Source organism: Agelaius phoeniceus, chromosome 26, assembly GCF_051311805.1.
Source record: "Agelaius phoeniceus isolate bAgePho1 chromosome 26, bAgePho1.hap1, whole genome shotgun sequence".
NCBI lineage: Eukaryota > Metazoa > Chordata > Aves > Passeriformes > Icteridae > Agelaius > Agelaius phoeniceus.
The window spans coordinates 254,630-273,290 of NC_135290.1; the positions used below are offsets into that span (position 1 = coordinate 254,630).

At 63.3% G+C, this 18,661-nt stretch overlaps 2 protein-coding genes across 14 annotated transcripts; one reads left to right on the top strand and one right to left on the bottom strand.

Annotated features, from left to right (window-relative positions):
• Nucleotides 1-32: 32 nt before the first annotated feature.
• On the top strand, nucleotides 33-12,374 carry GPR179 (G protein-coupled receptor 179). 13 transcript variants are annotated; one of them, XM_077190933.1, is made up of 14 exons: nucleotides 33-1,063; nucleotides 1,468-1,576; nucleotides 2,401-2,503; nucleotides 3,332-3,528; nucleotides 3,650-3,718; nucleotides 4,052-4,161; nucleotides 4,676-4,914; nucleotides 5,400-5,538; nucleotides 5,757-5,862; nucleotides 6,352-6,498; nucleotides 6,776-9,331; nucleotides 10,178-10,225; nucleotides 10,520-10,632; nucleotides 10,687-12,374. In XM_077190933.1, exons 1-14 carry the CDS (start codon nucleotides 234-236, stop codon nucleotides 11,555-11,557), a joined length of 5,637 nt encoding a protein of 1,878 aa, XP_077047048.1. In that variant the 5' UTR covers nucleotides 33-233; the 3' UTR covers nucleotides 11,558-12,374. The 13 variants fall into 13 exon arrangements, with proteins under 13 accessions (XP_077047048.1, XP_077047047.1, XP_077047049.1 ...); XM_077190932.1 differs by having other exon boundaries at nucleotides 10,178-10,632; XM_077190934.1 differs by lacking the exon at nucleotides 10,178-10,225.
• A 1,304-nt stretch (nucleotides 12,375-13,678) lies between these two features.
• Nucleotides 13,679-18,661, bottom strand: MRPL45 (mitochondrial ribosomal protein L45). Its single transcript, XM_054649382.2, has 8 exons — nucleotides 18,551-18,661; nucleotides 18,171-18,366; nucleotides 17,530-17,647; nucleotides 16,859-16,957; nucleotides 15,926-15,974; nucleotides 15,559-15,708; nucleotides 14,456-14,629; nucleotides 13,679-14,036 (listed from the first exon to the last, which is right to left on the bottom strand). The coding sequence occupies exons 1-8, from the start codon at nucleotides 18,605-18,607 to the stop codon at nucleotides 13,983-13,985; spliced, it is 897 nt and encodes a 298-aa protein (XP_054505357.1). The 5' UTR covers nucleotides 18,608-18,661; the 3' UTR covers nucleotides 13,679-13,982.

Below are 18,661 nucleotides of genomic sequence, written 5' to 3' on the forward strand. Positions count from 1 at the left end.
CTCCGGGCAGCGCTGCCGCCCGAGCGGGAGCGCGGGGGCGGGCGGGGGGGCTCCGGGCAGCGCCAGCCGCTGAACACGGTTTGGAGCCGGTGACGTCTGCTCCGGCATCGCCGAGGGAGAAGAACGAGCGGCAGAGCGCGGGGCCGGCTCCGGGCAGATCGGGGGCTCTGCCCGCCATGCGCCCCCCGCGCCGGCCGGGGGGGCCGCCGGGGGCCGGGGGGCTCCGCTGAGCCATGGGGCCGTGCCGGTGGCCGCTGCTCTGGGGCTTGCACGCCGTGCTGGTGCTCGCGGCGGGGCAGCGCCCGCAGGAGAGACCCCCGCGCCCGGCGGGATGGTCCCCGGCCCCCTCATCGTCGTGGGCGCCCACCGCGGAGCCGGGAGCGCCGGGGGACGGCGAGGGCTCGGCGGCAGCGCTGGCGTTCCTGCGCACGGGCGATGCCGAGCGCCTGGCCCGGGCCAACTGCAGCGGGGGTGTCGCGGCGGGGGCCCCCGGGCCCGGGCCCCCCCCGGCGCTGCGGGCGGCCCTGCGAGCCGCCCCCGAGGCGCTGGCCCACGCCGCCAACTTCCTCAACATGCTCTTCCAGACCAACGACATCCGCGAGGCCAGCGTGGCCGAGGACGTGGAGTGGTACCAGGCGCTGGTCCGCAGCCTGGCCGAGGGGCACCCGTGGGTGCGCAGGGCGGTGCTGGCCCTCGACGCCCACCCGCTGGCCCCCAAGCCGCGGCTGATGCTGCAGGCCACCAGGGGGGACGGGCAGATCCTGCTGCAGGACGTGTCCAGCGCCGCTCCCAGCCTGGGCAACCTCAGCTGGGACAACGAGTGGTTCAACGCCCTCAAGTCGCAGCGGGTGCCGGCGCTCCGCAAGCGGGTGCTCAGCAATGACCTGCGCAGCCTGGAGACGCCCAAGTGGCAGCGGGGGGACAGCTACGTGGGGGACCCGGGCCATGTGCGCTGGTCCCCGCCGTTCCTGGAGTGCCGCGAGGGCCGCTTCCTGCCCACCTGGGCCGTCACGCTCTCCTCCGCCTTCTACGGGCTCAAGCCCGACCTCAGCCCCGAGTTCAAGTAAGTGGAGCCCGGAGGGGTTCGGGGGGTGTCGGAAGGGGTGGGGGGTGCCCCGTGTGTGTGCCGGGGGTGCAGCTGGATGTGTCACCCACCCCGGGGCGTCCCCAGTGCTCTGCCCGTGTCCCTCTGGGTGTGCCTGCAGGTGCGCAGGGGTTTGTACACATCCCCGGGCACGGTGGTGACTCCCTGTCCCCCCTCGGTGTCCCCTATGCCGCCCACCTGGCGCTGCCAGCCCCTGTCACTGCTGCGCTGGGGTGGGTGAGCCGGGCTGGGGGGTCCCTGCTGCACCCCACGGCACGGGAGCCGCAGAGGGAGGCGGTGGGGAGGGAAGGCTCCGCTGGGATCAGTCCCAGGGCCCACGGCCCCATTCCCGCCCCCTGGGCTGACCCCGTCCCTGGCCACAGGGGGGTCGTGCGGGTGGACGTGGAGCTGCGGGACGTGGCCATCGACCAGTGCTCCAGCGGGCCGGGCTGGTTCTCGGACACGCATCGCTGTGACCCCAACAGCACCCAGGTACCGCGCCCCGGCACCCGCACCCCATCCTCTCCCCCGCCAGGAGCGGGTACCCCGCGCCCCCCAGCCCCGGACCCCGCGCTCCGCGTCCCTCCCTCCGGGCTGAGCTTTATCCTCTCCCGGGCGATCCATCTGCTTCGCTCAGCTGCTCTCGCACCGCGGGGAGAGGTTTATTGTGCAAATCTTCCCTCCCCACCGCCAGCCGCGCCGTGTGACCCGGCTGCTCCCTGTCCGGGCACCGCGGGGACGGTGGGGACGGGGCCTGGCAGCCGCTGGCAGCATCACCGCGGCGCCTGCAGCAGAGCCCGAGCGGTGCCCGAGCGTTTCGGGGCTCGGCACAAGCGGGCGGGGCGAACCCCGCAGCCCCCCAGCCTCGGGGTCCATCCGGAGCTGGGCCCAGGCGGGAAAGGCGTCGCCAGCTCCTGTTTCCTACCAGCGATGCCTTCCAGAGGGCCGGGCCCGGGGCCGGGCATCCCTCCAGAAAACAACAATGCCCAGGGAGCCGCCAGCGCGGCCGCCCGGGGCGGGATGCGGCCGGGGGGGATTAGGGAGCAGGGCCCCGGGCCGAGGCTGCCGTCACGGCTGGGCAGGATTAGGGCGCTCGGCTGCATTAGGTGTCCATTTAGGTTTTAGGGAGGGATTTGGGGCCAAGCTCTGGGTTTTAATTCTGAAATGTTTAACCACTGACTCCTCATGGCTCCGGGGGAGGATGGCGTGGGGTCAGGTGCCCGTGAGCCGGGGGCTGCTGGAGCCCCTGGGGCGGGGGATTTGGGGACAGAGGGGACACAGGGGCTGGGGGATGTGTCTCAGGGTGTCTCCTTCAGTGTGTCCCCCAGGAGAGCCGCGGCTTCGTCCTCGGGAGGTACCTGTGCAGGTGCAAGCCGGGTTTCTATGGGACTGATGGAGTGGCCAGCAGTGCCTGGGCAGGTGGGTGCCACCAGGCCCCGGGGTCCCTGCTGTCCCCAGCGGCACACGGACACAGCAGTGGGGACCAGGCCTGGGGGGCTTTGGGGACACAGAACACGTGCCCTGGTGTGGGGGGTGCCACCAGGCCCTGGGGTGTGCTGATCCCACCTGGGGTGTGCTGATCCCACCTGGGAAGTGCTGATCCCACCCGGGGTGTGCTGATCCCACCTGGGATGTGCTGATCCCACCTGGGGTGTGCTGATCCCACCTGGGAAGTGCTGATCCCACCTGGGATGTGCTGATCCCACCTGGGGTGTGCTGATCCCACCCGGGATGTGCTGATCCCACCTGGGAAGTGCTGATCCCACCTGGGAAGTGCTGATCCCACCTGGGATGCGCTGATTCCACCTGGGGTGTGCTGATCCCACCCGGGATGTGCTGATCCCACCCGGGATGTGCTGATCCCACCTGGGGTGTGCTGATCCCACCTGGGAAGTGCTGATCCCACCCGGGAAGTGCTGATCCCACCTGGGATGCGCTGATCCCACCCGGGATGTGCTGATCCCACCCGGGGTGTGCTGATCCCCCCTGGGATGTGCTGATCCTGCCTGGGATGTGCTGATCCCACCTGGGGTGTGCTGATCCCACCTGGGGTGTGCTGATCCCACCTGGGGTGTGCTGATCCCACCTGGGAAGCGCTGATCCCACCCGGGATGTGCTGATCCCACCTGGGGTGTGCTGATCCCACCTGGGATGTGCTGATCCCACCCGGGGTGTGCTGATCCCACCTGGGGTGTGCTGATCCCGCCCCAGTGCCGTGTTCCCCCCTGGCCATCGCTCTGTCCCCAGGTGTGGCAGGGACAGACGGGGGGTCCCGGCTGGGGTGCCGCCCGTGCCGCCCGGGCTGTGCCACCTGTGAGGACGACACGCCCTGCCTGATCCAGGAGGACCAGGTGCTGCGGGCAGCGGTGCTGTCGTGCCAGGCCTGCTGCATGCTGGCCATCTTCCTCAGCATGCTCGTGTCCTACCACTTCCGACGGAGCAAGGCAAGCTGTCCCCCCCGTGTGCCCCTGCTCCGCTGTCCCTCCAAACCCTGCAGGGTCAGGGATGCCCCTGCCCTGGCCCTGGCCCCTCCAAGGCTGCACCCTCACGCTGGTATCCCTGCAGAGGATCCGGACATCAGGAATCATCCTGCTGGAGACCATCCTCTTCGGGTCCCTCCTCCTCTACTTCCCCGTGAGTACCCAGCTGCCCCCAGGGCTGGGAAGCTCCAGGATGGGGTTTCCAGGATGGAGCTGCCCCACGCAGGGCATGGCTCCATCTAATTGTTAATTTTGCTGGCACGGTCCCTGGGGGCTGCCGTATAAACCTTCTCAGAAAACCAAATCCCTTTTCTCCCGCTGCCTGCGGGAATTAATCCCTGCCCAAATCCCCTCTCCCCTCCCGCACGAGTGCAGCGGGAGCTGCGGGGTCACGGGGGAGGTGGCACAGGGCTGGCCTGAAAAGCAGGTGGCTCCCGAGGCTGGGGCAGGTGGGATCCAGCCCGGGTCCCTCTCTCCCACACTCCAGGTGTTCATCCTGTACTTCAAGCCCAGCATCTTCCGCTGCATCGTCCTGCGCTGGGTGCGGATGCTCGGCTTCGCCATCGTCTACGGCACCATCACCCTCAAGCTCTACAGGTAGCTGGGATGGGGGGCTGGGGGCTCGGGACCCCCACAGCAGGAAGGGTTTGGGGCTCAGGACACCCATGGAAGGAAGGGCTTGGGGAGGCTGGGAGGCTTGGGACCCCCACAATGGGGAGGACTGGGGGCTCAGGGCCCCCAGAGTGGGAAAGGTTTGGGTACTCAGGACCCCCAGAGTGGGGAGGGCTTGGGACCCCCAAAATAGGATGGGTTGGGGCCTCAGTGGGATGGATTGGGGTTTCACTGGGACAGGCAGGAGTCCCAGTAGGACAGGCAGGGGTTTCACTGGGATGGGTTGGGGTCTCACTGGGACGGGCAGGGCTCTCACTGGGACGGGCAGGGCTCTCACTGGCACAGGCAGGGGTCCCAGTGGGATGGGCAGGGGTCCCAGTGGGATGGGCAGGGGTCTCACTGGGATGGGCAGGGCTCTCACTGGGATGGGTTGGGGTCTCACTGGGACGGGCAGGGGTCTCACTGGGACGGGCAGGGCTCTCACCCTCCTGCCCCGCAGGGTGCTGAAGGTGTTCCTGTCGCGCACGGCCCAGCGCGCTCCCTACGTGTCGAGCGGGCGGGTGCTGCGCATGCTGGCGCCCATCCTGCTGCTGGTGCTGTGGTTCCTGGCGGCCTGGACCATCGGCATGCTGGAGAACGCCCGCAAGAACATCCCGCTGGTCGTCCGCGCCCAGACCAGCCGCGGCCTGCGCTTCTCCCTCTGCGGCCACGACTGCTGGGATTACATGATGGTCATCGGTGAGACCGGCCCCCGGCACGGCTGGGGGGCCCCACGGCCCCCGGACCCCACCCCGGGACTGCGGGGCTTTCATTCTCTCATCTGTTTAATCTTCCTGAAAGCTGCAAGGACCTGGGGTGCCCACAGCCCCACAACCCCATCCCATGACTGTAGACCTTTCATTCCTTTGTCTATTTAATCCTCCTGAAAGCTGCAAGGACCTGGGGTGCCCACAGCCCTGAGACCCCATCCCATAATTTGGGGCTCTTATTTCTTTGTCCCTTTAATCCTGGAGGTTTCAAGGAGGGTTGGGGTCCCCCAGCTGCCTCCCACCCTCCCCCCAAGCATCCCCTGGGGTTGAGTCCCAAACTTTGGGAAGGCCGTGCTGGGGTTTTCTCCAGACCTGGCTCATTCCAGGGTGAGGGTGGTGGACAGCAGCTGAGCACCCCAAAAGCTGCTGGGGCTGGGTGTGGCCGCTCAGGGTGTGTCCTGCTCTGCCCCACAGCCGAGATGCTGTTCCTGCTGTGGGGCAGCTTCCTGTGCTACGCCACTCGTGCCGTGCCCTCGGCCTTCCACGAGCCCCGCTACATGGGCATCGCCCTCCACAACGAGCTCATGGTCTCTGCCACCTTCCACGTGGTCAGGTAGGGCCAGGAACCGAGGTCCCACCCCCGGGGATGCTCAGGAACCGTGCCACGGTGGGGAGGGTTTGGGTGCCCTGGATCTCCAAAGGAAAGGGGGTTTGGGTGCTCGGGACTCCCGCAGTGGGAAGGGTTTGGGTGGCCAGGCAGGGGGGCTGTGGGGTCTGGAGGTGGGGAGGGGCTGTGGTGGCAGCTGGCACTGCCCTCCTGGTCCCTTCCAGGTTCCTGATTGTCCCCTCACTGCACCCGGACTGGACTCTGCTGCTCTTCTTTGCTCACACCCACGGCACCATCACCATGACCCTGGCCCTGCTCTTCATTCCCAAGGTATTCCAGGGAAGGCACGGAGCTGGGGAAGGGGCTGGAGCACCACAGGAGGCTCAGGAAGCTGGGGGGGCTCAGCTGGGAGAAGAGGAAGCTCAGAGGGACCCTCTGGCTCTCCACAAGTCCCTGACAGGACCTGGGGAGGGTTGGGCTCTGCTGCCAGGGAATGGGGACAGGAGGAGAGGGAACGGCCTCAGGCTGGGCCAGGGGAGGTTTGGGTTGGATACTGGGGAAATTTCTCATGGAGAGGGTGATCAGGCACTGGAACCAGCGGAGTCCCCACCCCTGGAAGTGCTCGAGCAGGTGCAGCTGTGGCACTGGGGACGTGGGTAAGCGGTGGCTTTGCCAGCGCCGGGGGAACTGCTCGACTTGCTGTCCTCGGAGAGCTTTTCCAGCCCGCACAATTCCACGGTCCCATCGCTAACACTCATCCCAGAGGCTCGGGGAGCGGGGCCAGGACCCCCCGAGTGACTGCCCCGTGTCCCCGCGCAGTTCCTGCACACGGGCTCGCCGCTGCGGGAGGAGATCACGGCCGAGGTGTACGAGGACGAGCTGGACATGCGGCGCTCGGGCTCCTGCATGAACAGCAGCATCGCGTCCGCCTGGAGCGAGCACAGTCTCGACCCCGATGACATTCGGGTGGGTGGCACACTCAGGACCTTCTTTTGACGCTAGCTGTGCAGAGTAAGAGGTGCCTTTCGCAATCTTTTCCTGATGCAAAGCAGAGGGAGGGGACGAGGGGGTGCAGGGTGAGCGCACCCGGGTGGGCAAACCCGCTGCGTTCCCTGGGCGGCGCGGGGGCTTCGGGGGCATCGGGAGAACCCGGGGCTCGGCGGGGCGGTCCCGGCCGCAGCCCCCGCTGTAGGCGCTCTCCTCTCTCCCTTCTCTCTGCCGCGTCCCCCCGCCCGCGGCGCAGGAGGAGCTGAAGAAGCTTTACCGGCAGCTAGAGGTGCACAAGACGTGGCGGATGGCGACCAACAACCCGCACCTGGCCAAGAAGCGCAGCTCCCGCCGCAGCCTCGCCCGCTCCATCCTGCGCCGCAGCGGCGCCGAGCTGGCCGAGAGCGCGTCCCGCCGCAGCAGCGCCGGGGACCGGGACCGGGCGGGGACCCCGTCCCGCCGCAGCTCCTCGGCCAAGCGGCTCGTGGATGCCGCCGGGACGGGCCCGAGGATGCGGGACGAGAGCTCCCGGCGCCGCTCCTCGGCCCTGCGCAAGTCCCGCAGCTCCGAGGGGCCCCCGCGGGAGCCCCGCCGAGGGTCGCGCAGCCCCAGCCCGCCCGAGGAGCCTCCGCCGGCGGCCGCGGCGGACCCGGAGCAGTCCGACAGCGACTCGCTGGACGCCGCCCCGCTCCTGTGCAAATCGGCCAGCGCCCAGAACCTGGCGGGGCACTGGCAGCGACCCCCGGGCCGCGCCCCGCCGCTGCAGAAGTCGCACAGCGTTGTCAGCGGGGCGCGGGAAGCGGCGCTGCTGGCCGCCCGCAGGGCCAGCCGCGAGCAGTGGCACGGCGGCCGCCACCTCTCCGCGCCGGCCCCCGGGGTCGCCAGCGGCACCGCGACACCGCCGAGCCCCGCCGAGAGGGGCCCGCAGGAGGACGCGGCCCCGCCGGGCGACGCCAAGGGACACAAGCATGTCACCTACGCGCCCATCAAGAGCGTCAGCGTTGACAGCGCCCACCCGGCCAGGAAGGTGCGGGTGACCGTGAAGAAAACGCCCCCTGCGCCCCCCGTCCGCTACCAGAGCCTGCAGCGCTCGGGGACGCTCGGGGACGGCCCGGAGCCACCCCCGGGCCCCCCGGCACGGGCGGGAGAGGCGCAGGGGACAGCAGGGCCCGACCCGGAGCGCGCGTCCCCCCCGGCAGGGACGGGCAGGCCGCTGGCCCCGAGCGCCAGCGCGGCACACGTCTGTCCCTGGGAGCTGGTGCAGGACGAGATCCTGGGCAGGAAACAAAAAGCGGCCGAGGCGGCCGAGTCGGGGACCCCCGGTGACGCAGCGGCCGCCACCCCCGGCCCCAAGCCGCCCCCCACGAAGAGTTTCCGGAGCCTGGGACTCGCCATCAAAGCCCTCAACCGCTCCAGGGGGAAGAGCGTCCCGAAAGGGAAAAGCGAGGGGAGTCTCAGGAAGAGGGGGAGCAGCAGGAGGGAGAAGTGCGGCCTGGCAGAGGCCTCGGCCGTGTCCCTCGGGGGCGGCAGCCCCGACGGGAGCGGGCAGAGCCTCGAGGTCCCCGCCCTCCAGCACAACAACAATGCCGCCACCGCCGGGGAAGCCGCGGGCTGGGGCGACAGCGGGACAGGAGGACAACGGGACAGCCCGGCCGCGGCCACAGGCGGTGGGGACAAAGCGGCCGAGGAGCCCCGCGCTGCCCGAGCGAACGCGGGTACCGCTCTGGAGCCACCCAGCGCGGGCCACCAAGGGGCTGAATGTCCCCCGGAGGTGGCACGGGTACAGCCCCGGGAAGGGGACCAGGCTCCGGCAGCGGATCTGCAGGAGGACGTTCCTGGGGTCGCAGCGGAGGAAGGGACCCTTGAGGAGCTCGAGGGGACCAGCGGGTCCTGCCAGCCCCGGGAGGAGCAGCCCCGGGAGGAGCAGCCGCCTGCGAAGCCCAGCCCGAGCAGCGTGCGGGGGCCGAGGCCGCCCGGCTGGCCCGGAACGCCGGCAGGAAGGGGAGCCTTGCTGCGCCAGGCCGCGATCGCCCCCCGGGAGGACGGAGGGACCCCAGAGAGCCCGGAGAAGGCGCTGGAAGAGGGGAGCGGCCAGGCCGAGCCCGAGCGGGGCCCCGGAAGGAGCGGGAGCGGGGCCGGGAGCGCGCAGGGCGAGCTCAGCGCTGGGGGAACGCGCGGAGATCCCAGCTCCAAAGCCGGAATCTGCCCCGGGAAGGGCGGCAGCGAGGGGGATTCTCAGCGCTCTCCGGGCATGGAAAAACCAGCAGGGCCGCTGAAAGTGGCCTCGGAGCAAGCCGAGGGCAGGAGGGCTGAGGTGTGCCCGTGGGAGAGCCGGGAACAGGGAAGGAGTGTCCGAGCCGAAATCTGCCCCTGGGACACAGAGGGGGCTCTGCCGGAGCAGGGATCCCCCCGATCTGGAGAAGGTGTGGAGCAGCCTGGGATGGGGCTCGCGGGGAAACCCCCAGCTCTGCCCAAACCCTCATCCCAGCGGGCTGGAACCACGCAGAGCAAAAAGGCAAACATCTGTCCCTGGGAGGTGGAGGATGAGCCGCGCCCAAAGCCAGAGATCTGCCCCTGGGAAGAGGCTGCGGCTCCCTCGGGGAAGGAGAGGTTGAGGCAGGACACGCGTGGCACCCCCAAAGGGGAAGAAAAAGTGGGATCCGGAGCACCAGAAAAAGGAAAGCAGCCCCCAGCCAAACCCCTGCCCAAATTTCCTTCAGGGAGATCCCAGAGCTTGGAGAAGGCAGAGATCTGTCCCTGGGAGTCTCAGGGCTCTAAATCCAGTGACAAAGCTGAAATCTGTCCCTGGGAGGTGGCTGAACCTCAGCTGGAGAAGGGGAGCCAAGACCGAGTGTCCATCTGTCCTTGGGAGAGCCTGGACACGGAGCAGCCCCCAGCCAAACCCCACACCGGGAGCTCAGCACTGCCCAGAGCAGCTCCAGGGAAATCCCAGAGCTCAGAGAAGGCAGAGATCTGTCCCTGGGAGTCTCAGGACGTTGAATCCAGCAGCAAAGCCAAAATCTGTCCCTGGGAGGTGGCTGAACAACCCTTGGGTAAAGAGAAACCCAGACAGGACAAAGAGGATCCACCCAGGGTGAGCAAAAGCCCTTCCACAAGTCAAGGACTCCTGAAGGAAGTGGGAAAGAAGGACCGAGAGTCCATCTGTCCTTGGGAGAGCCTGGACACGGAGCAGCTCCCAGCCAAACCCCAGACTGGGAGCTCAACACTGCCCAAAGCAGCTCCAGGGAAATCCCCGAGCTCAGAGATCTGTCCCTGGGAGAGTCAGGACCTCAAATCCACTGGCAAAGCTGAAATCTGTCCCTGGGAGAGTCAGGACCTCAAATCCACTGGCAAAGCTGAAATCTGTCCCTGGGAGAGTCAGGACCTCAAATCCACTGGCAAAGCTGAAATCTGTCCCTGGGAGGTGGCTGCACCTCAGATGGAAAAAGGAACTGGCCCAGGTAAGGAGAAACTCCCAAGAAAAGAGGAAAGCAAAGCTCTGGAGAAGGGGAGCAGAGAGAGGGAATCGATCTGTCCTTGGGAGAGCCCGGACATGGAGCAGCCTCTGGCCAAACCCCAGACTGGGGGCTCAGCACTGCCCAGAGCAGCTCCGGGGCAATCCCAGAGCTCAGAGAAGGCAGAGATCTGTCCCTGGGAGTCTCAGGACTCTAAATGCAGTGACAAAGCTGAAATCTGTCCCTGGGAGGTTGAATCCAGCGGCAGAGCCGGGATCTGTCCCTGGGAAGCGGCCGAGCCTCCCTGCCAGCAGCCAAAGGCACAGCCGGTCCCTGCTGGGGGCCCCAAGCGCATCAGGCGCCAGGCGGCGCTGGGCAGCCCCGAGAGGCCCCGGGACAGCAGAGACAGAGCGTCCGTCTGTCCTGGGGAGAGCCTGGACACACCACAGCCTCCGGCCAAACCCCAAAGTGGGAGCTCAGCACTGCCCAGAGCCCCTGCAGGGAAATCCCCGAGCTCAGAGAAGGCAGAGATCTGCCCTTGGGAGTCTCAGGGCTCTAAATGCAGTGACAAAGCTGAAATCTGTCCCTGGGAGTCTCAGGGCTCTAAATCCAGTGACAAAGCTGAAATCTGTCCCTGGGAGGTGGCTGAACCTCAGCTGGAGAAGGGGAGCCAAGACCGAGTGTCCATCTGTCCATGGGAGAGCCTGGACACGGAGAAGGGAACAGCCCCAGGTAAGGAGAAACTCCCACCAAGAGAAGCCTCCAAAGCCGTGGAGAAGGGAAGAGAGTCCATCTGTCCTTGGGAAAGCCAAGATGTGGAGCAGCCCCAGGCCAAACCCCAAACTGGGAGCTCAGCACTGCCCAAAGCCCCTTCAGGGAAATCCCAGAGCTCAGAGAAGGCAGAGATCTGTCCCTGGGAGACTGAATCCAGCAGCAAAGCTGAAATCTGTCCCTGGGAGGCAGCTGAACCTCAGCTGGAGAAGGGAACAGCCCCAGGTAAGGAGAAACTCCCACCAAAAGAAGCCTCCAAAGCCGTGGAGAAGGGGAGCAGAGCCCGAGAGTCCATCTGTCCATGGGAGAGCCTGGACACAGAGGAGCTGTCCCTGAAATCTGCAGCAGGGAAGGAGCCATCCAAGAAATCCAGCAGCACGGAGAGCAGGAAATCTGCAATTTGCCCCTGGGAAGCAGCAGAGCCCATTGGGTTGGAGGAGGAGATGTCCCAGGCAGGTGTGCAGCCACAGGGAGCGCAGAGAGGTTCCCCTGCAGGGATGGGACAGCCGGGAGCCAGCGCTGTGTCTCCAACACTTGTGGAAAAATGCAGGGGCAGATCCCAGGGGGAAGGCGAGCACAAGCCCCTGTGCCGGCTCCTGCCCAGCATGCAGCACCCAGGGCTGGGCAGCAGCTCCAGCCCCGGCGCCGGCCTGGCCGAGGTTTGTCCTTGGGACGCTGGAGAGGCTCCAGCAGCACCTGCCAGGCCCAGGCTGGGCATGAGGAAAAGCTCTGAGGTGTGGGAGGAGGAGAGCACGGAGCCCTCCCAGACCCGCCCCGGGCAGGGCAGAGCCCGGGATGGGGATGGGGAGTGAGGGGAGCCCAGCACCAGGGGCTCATCCATCCATGGATCCATCCACCCATCCATCCATCCTTCCATGGATCCATCCATCCATCCATGGATCCATCCACCCATCCATCCATCCTTCCATGGATCCATCCATCCATCCATGGATCCATCCACCCATCCATCCATCCTTCCATGGATCCATCCATCCATCCATGGATCCATCCACCCATCCATCCATCCTTCCATGGATCCATCCATCCATCCATGGATCCATCCCTCCACTCATCCATCCATCCATCCATGGATCCATGCATCCATCCATCCATCCCTCCACTCATCCATCCATCCATCCATGGATCCATCCACCCATCCATGGATCCATCCCTCCATCCATCCATGGATCCATCCACCCATCCATCCATCCTTCCATGGATCCATCCATCCATCCATGGATCCATCCACCCATCCATCCATCCATCCCTCCATGGATCCATCCCTCCACTCATCCATCCATCCATCCATCCACCCATCCATCCATCCATGGATCCATCCACCCATCCATCCATCCTTCCATGGATCCATCCATCCTTCCATGGATCCATCCATCCATCCATGGATCCATCCCTCCACTCATCCATCCATCCATCCATGGATCCATCCCTTTGTCTTTTCCCTCCATCCATGGATCCATCCCTTTGTCCTTTCCCTCCATCCATGGATCCACCCCTCGATCCATCCTGATCCCCCCTGCCCAGCCCCAGAGCTGGGCTGGAGGGTGTGGGGCTGAAGCTCCTGGTTGTGCAATTTTGTGTAAATGCAGGAAATAAACGGAATGAATTATCTTCGGCGTGTGCTCAGAGAGAGGCTCACTGAGAGGTGGGGAGAGCTGGGAAGGGGCTGGAGAGGAAATCCAGCAGTGCAGGGGCTGAGGGACAGAGGCTGGGAAGGGGCTGGAGAGGAAATCCAGCAGTGCAGGGGCTGAGGGACAGAGGCTGGGAAGAGGCTGGAGAGGAAATCCAGCAGTGCAGGGGCTGAGGGACAGAGGCTGGGAAGGGGCTGACTGGAAGGAAAGGCCATTCTCCCAAAAAACGCCTTTAAATTCAGAGTCAGGGCTGGGGAACCCCCAGAACCCCAGGTTTGGAGGGAAGGGACCTTAAATCCCACCCAGGGACGCCTCCCACTGGCCTTGGGCACTGCCAGGGATCCAGGGCAGCCACGGCTGCTCTGGGGATTCCATCCCAGCCCCACAGCACCCATCCGGGGGGAATTCCTTCCAAATATTCCATCTCTCCTGCCCTCTGGAGCCCATTCCCTGTGTCCCTTCATCCCTCTGTCCATCCTCAGGGCTTCTTCAGGGAATCCTCAATGAAGCCACCCCAAAAAAATCCCCTTTTCCTGAACAATCCCCTTTTCCTCTCCCCGCTCTGGGTTCAGGAATTCCATCCCCTCCTGCCCCGAGATCCATGGAGGGGTCTGAGCTCCCACACTCTGCTCCTGAGCGAGGCAGAGGCTCCATGGAGAAGATTTTTTTTAGGAACAGAGGGATTGTGAGACCCCAGTGACATCCCAAAGGACATGGCAGGGATTGCACTGCTGGCTCCTCTCCCAGCACAGCACAAAGAGGAGGCCCTGCCCTCCCAAAAGGAACACTGAGGAGCAAAAAGGAGCCACAGCTCCCCTTTCAACAGCTCTGCAAAGTCTCTCTCAAGGAAGAAATAAAAATTCCCTGAACTCTCCCATGCTCTGGAAGTGGCCGAGTTAAAAAGCAGGACAGGAAGGAGAGAAGGGTTTGTTCTTGGGTGAGCAGGGAGGATTCTTCTCTGTGAGTGAGGAGAACTGGCTGAGCAGAGCAGGAGTAGAGAAGGAGACTCACAGAGGAGGAAAAAGGAACCCAGGCAAAGCAGGGACAGCTGCAAATGTCCCCGTGTCCACAGGATGGTGCCACTCCCTCAGTGACAGCACCAGCTCTGCCACCAACACCAGCCCGTGTGAGGAAACAAAACTGAAATTAAATCCAATTATCAGCTGTGCTGCAGCCCCTCTGGGCAACCCCAAAGGCAGCACTCCCCTCACCACAGAACTTGAATTAAATTTTCCTGGTTTCTGTTAAAAAATAGGAATTTGTGAATCAGCAGAGAAAGAGAGATGGGAGAACACTGGTGAAGTTTTAATGGCTGGGCAGCAGCTCTGTGACCCCTCCCAGGGAGGTGACAAATGTTCCAAGGGCTCTCCCAAGGAATTCCAGGACAGAGGGCGGCCGTGGATGCTCCCAGGGCTCCTCATCCTCAGGGAAACCCCGCGAGGGGGAGGCTGCAGCACATGGAGTGCGGGACAGAGCCGAGCTCTTCCCACAGCTCATCCAGGTCCTGCTCCCTGCTCCTGGAGGGGCAAATCCGGAGTGGCTGGAGCCCATTCCCTGTTTGTTATCCCGGTCCACGTTCCAGAACCTTCTACTTCACTGTTTCATGCTCCTGTGAGGGATCCGGGGCTGGAATCATCACGGTCTGCAAAAGCAAGGGACAAAAATCAGCAGGAAAAAGGGGAGCAGAAGGTTCTGGAAAGGGAAAAAAGGGGGATAGGGGGATCAGAGGGAGGCAGGAGAAGGGAAGGGGATGGGAAGCCTCGAATCACACTGGAGTTCTCCCCTCCTTCTTCTCCACGATCTGTTTTTAGTAACACAGGGAGGCAGAGACAATTATGGAGGTCAGGCAGAAGGGAAATAATTCCCAAAATTATCCCAGACTCGCCCTCAGCCATTCCCAACCCTCGGCCTGCCAGGGAACAATTCCATGGCCATTCCAAACAGCTCTGCCCATGGATGAACCCCCCACCTTCCCCTCCCAGGCAGCTCAGCTTTGTCCAGGATGATCCCCAGGGATTTGCATCTTCCCCCAGGGATTTGCATCTCCCAGCCCTGTCCCACCTTAATGATGGGATCCTTGGGCGGGGCCCACTCTGGGACGATCTTGCCGTGCATCCTCCAGGTTCCATAGGGGTTCACCAGGTACCTCTCAAACACAACATATTCCAGAACATCCTTGGGAATCTCCTCCCCGCCGTACATGAGCCGCCCAAAGCGGTCATAGATGGCCAAAATCTGTCAAAAGATCCAGAAAACGGCCCCAGGATGGACGGGGTTTGGAGCGACCTGGGAGAGTGAGAGGCGTCCCTGCCCACGGGATGGGATTTATGGGATTCCAACCCCAAAAAAAAGCTGGGATTCTCTGTGCTGGGCTGGCAGCACGTTGGGGTTGGTGAGGGAAGATGCAGAGAGGGATTTTCCTAGAAAGAAAGGCTGGGAAAATTGGGATTGGTCATCCTGGAGAAGGCTCCTGGGTGATCCAACTGTGACCTGGGACAGTGGGAGGTGCCCCTGCCCATGGCAGGGGTGGAGTGGGATGGGATTTGGGGGCTTTCCAACCCCAAAAGAGGCTGGGATCTCTGTGCTGGGTGGGCAGAATTTTGGGATTGGTATCACCGAGGTGAGGGAAGATGAAGGGATGGATTTTTCTAGGAGGAAAGGCTGGGAACATTGGGATTGAACATCCTGGAGCCTTCTCCAGGATGATCCAACTGTGACCTCCCAGAAAAGGCTGGGAAAATGGGGACTGTTCACCCTGGAGAAGGCTCCTGGATGATCCAACTGTGACCTTCAGGAAAGGCTGGAAAATGGGGACTGTTCATCCTGGAGAAGGTTCCTGGGTGATCCAACTGTGACCTCCCAGGAAAGGCTGGGAAATTTAGGACTGTTCACCCTGGGGCAGGTTCCTGGATGATCCAACTGTGACCTCCCAGGAAAGGCTGGAAAATGGGGACTGTTCACCCTGGGGCAGGCTGCTGGATGATCCAACTGTGACCTCTCAGGAAAAGCTGGGAAATTTAGGACTGTTCACCCTGGGGCAGGCTGCTGGGTGATCCAAGTGACCTCCCAGGAAAGGCTGGGAAATTTAGGACTGTTCACCCTGGGGCAGGCTGCTGGGTGACGGGGGCAGCGGGAGGTGTCCCTGCCCTCCGGCCCAGGCTCACCTGGCGGCTGTGCATCCTCACTGTCACCTGCCCGTAGAGGTTGCCCCGGTTCAGGATGCCCTCACAGCGCACGTGCACCACCCTGGGCGGCTCCAGGGACTCCAGGAACCTCCAGCGGATGGTTCTGTACCTGTTCCCACGCACCATGTCCTGCCAGCAGAGATCAGCTCGGAATTAATTAAATTATCATCAATGATTTGTTCGCCCCTCCCAGCGAAAACCAGCTCCGACTCTGCTGGTGCTTTCTGGGCACTGGAACAGCCACGACCCCAGAGCTGGGAGGGATTGTTGGGATTGTGCTGATCCCTGGGGGTCCTTTCCATCCAGCTGAGACACCCCAAAATTCCCCAGAATTCCAGGCACTTACGGGGTAGCAGCGCTCGGTCACCAGGGAGTGAAGCTTCTGCTTGTTAAAGCTGCAGAGGAAACGCCCCGGTCACCTCAGCACAGGAAAAGAGGTTCCTCAAAAACTCCTGCTTTCCCCTCAAATCCCACCTTTCCTCCCACACAAATTCCTGCTTTCCCCTAAAATTCCTGCATTCTCCACAAATTCCTGCTATCCTCCCCACACAAATTCCACCTTTCCTCCCACACAAATTCCCTCTTTTCTCCCCACACAAATTCCATTTTTTCTCCCCCCACAAATTCCACCTTTCCCCCCCACAAATTCCCCTCTTTTCTCCCCACACAAATTCCCGCTTTTCTCCACACACAAATTCCACCCTTCCCCCCCACAAATTCCCTCTTTTCTCCCCACACAAATTCCCTTTTTTCCCCACACACAAATTCCACCTTTCCCCCACACAAATTCCCGCTTTTCTCCCACACAAATTCCGCCTTTCTTCCCACACAAATTCCCTTTTTTCTCCCCACACAAATTCCACTTTTCCCCTCACAAATTCCCACTTTCTCCCCACACAAATTCCCTTTTTTCCCCACACACAAATTCCACCTTTCCCCCACACAAATTCCCGCTTTTCTCCCACACAAATTCCACTTTTCCCCCACACAAATTCCTGCTTTTCTCCCCACACAAATTCCACCTTTCCCCCACACAAATTCCACCTTTCCCCCCCACAAATTCCTGCTTTCTCCCCACACAAATTCCCTTTTTTCCCCTCACACAAATTCCCTCTTTTCTCCCCACACAAATTCCCTCTTTTCTCCCCACACAAATTCCACCTTTTCCCCCCACAAATTCCCGCTTTTCTCCCCACACAAATTCCCGCTTTTCTCCCCACACAAATTCCACTTTTCCCCCACAAATCCCAGCTCCCCATGGGCCAGGGAAGGGCCTTACTTTGCCAGGGAGTTGTGGGCCTCAATAAATATCTCCTGGGCTTTCTCAGGGAAGGTTTTGGTGCTGAAATCCGGGTCGTGATCCTTGATCTTCCGAAGGCTGGGAAAGAAAGGAATTAAGGAAAGAACAGAATTCGAGCTGTCCTGGACATTTGGATCCTACAGGATTCAATCCCAGCTTTTATCAGCTGAGAACTTGGGATCCCCCACTAAGACAAAACCTTCAGGTGATCATAAAAGAGCCAAATCCAAAGAATCCTAAAAGAATTGGGAGTGCACAGCGTGGCTGCTCCCAGCAGGAGAGGTGGGAACTCCTGGGGAAGGGGAACCAACAACAAAAATGGGAAAAACAGGGAGGAAACAGCCCCTTAATCCTAAAAATCACCCAGAGATCCCTCAGCCCCCTCACAGAGGGGGTTTGGTGGAGGTTGAGAGGGTGTGGGGGGTTTGGGGGGTTGACCCTGGAGGGGATTTAGGGGGTCCTGGGTGGCTTGGAGGTGACTGGAGGGAACGCAAGGGGGTCACATTGGGGTCCCGGGGGGTTTGTGGGAGTTTTGAGGGGATTTGGGGTGGCCTGGAGGGGAACTGGGGGAGGAGTATCTCCCATGGACAGACCCAGGACAGGCCAAGCAGCAGGTTCATTACGCTAATTAGCTAACGAGGGGTACGTACGCCAGCTGGGAGGCCGCTGTTTGCCTCAGCTTCTGCATCTGCTGCGTCACCCCGTCCTTGGAGAGCGAGGTCAGGCGGGCATCGCCCTCGGGAGGGACGTAGGGATCCATGATCTCAGCTGGGGTGGGGGAAAAGCAGCTCAGGGGGAGGCTCAGAGCCCAGGGGATGAGCAGGGGAAATGGGAGAATTTCTGAGAGACAGCTCCTGGGATAAGCTCATACACAGGTGCTGCTCTCTGCTGTTCCCTCACAATGCACGGAAGAGGGGAAAATGGCTTCAAAATGAAGATTAGAGGGGATTTTGGGAAGGAATTCCTCCCTGAGAGGGTGGGAAGGGGTTGGGATGGAATTCCCAGGGCAGCTGTGGCTGCCCCTGGATCCCTGGAACTGTCCCAGGCCAGGCTGGACAGGGTTCAGAGCCCCCGGTATTGGGGAAGGTGTCCCTGCCCATGGCAGGGGTGGCACTGGAGGGGCTTTCCCAAGCCAAACCCCTCTGAGATTCCAGGATTCAAGTAAAAGGCACCAACAGCTTTGGAGATCAGGCAGGGAGGCCTCTCCCCCGGCCAGAAGGAACAGTGGGGAAGGAATTCAGCCTGATCCTCTCTCTGTCACATCACCGGGGCCAGGCTGAGTGCGCCGTACCCGTGCAAGCCAAGAAGAAGGTGCGCTCCATGCGCTCGTCCGGGAAGATCGGCGCCGCGGACCGGAGCCGCCTCTGCCTCTCCTCGGGGCTCAGCTCCCGGGCCCACTCGGGCAGCCGCGGGCCCTTCCTCCTGCTCCGCACCGGCACAACCACACAGGGCGGCAGCGCCCCGGGACGGAGCAAGGACTCGGCGGCCTGAGGGGAGGCAAAGGCAGAGCCTGGAGTGAGCCCCGCAGCGCCAGGCCTGAATTGATTTCCCCTTACGCCTCGCACGCGCCACGGCCCCCCGCTCTCTCCCTCACCCTCAGCGCCCGCCCCGCTCATCCCGCGGCCCCACGGCCGCTCCCCGTGGCCCCTCAGGCCGCTTTCCCGGCCGCACCTTCCAGCAGAGCCGCGGGGCCCTGCGGCCCAGCCCCGCCGCCATGGCGGCCGCCATCTTTGCCCTGCCGCGGGGGATGGCGGGAACGGGGAGGGCGGGGCCGCGCGGAGG

Excerpts from the sequence above, each read along its gene's own strand:
- GPR179 (XM_077190923.1), top strand. The coding sequence starts at position 234 with ATGGGGCCGTGCCGGTGGCCGCTGCTCTGGGGCTTGCACGCCGTGCTG. Across the intron at positions 2,504-3,331 it reads GGCCAGCAGTGCCTGGGCAG|GTGTGGCAGGGACAGACGGG; the intron begins GTGGGTGCCACC and ends CTCTGTCCCCAG. Across the intron at positions 5,539-5,756 it reads GCCACCTTCCACGTGGTCAG|GTTCCTGATTGTCCCCTCAC; the intron begins GTAGGGCCAGGA and ends GGTCCCTTCCAG.
- MRPL45 (XM_054649382.2), bottom strand. The coding sequence starts at position 18,607 with ATGGCGGCCGCCATGGCGGCGGGGCTGGGCCGCAGGGCCCCGCGGCTC. Across the intron at positions 15,975-16,858 it reads GCCCACAACTCCCTGGCAAA|CTTTAACAAGCAGAAGCTTC; the intron begins GTAAGGCCCTTC and ends TTTCCTCTGCAG. Across the intron at positions 15,709-15,925 it reads TGACCGAGCGCTGCTACCCC|GACATGGTGCGTGGGAACAG; the intron begins GTAAGTGCCTGG and ends CTCTGCTGGCAG.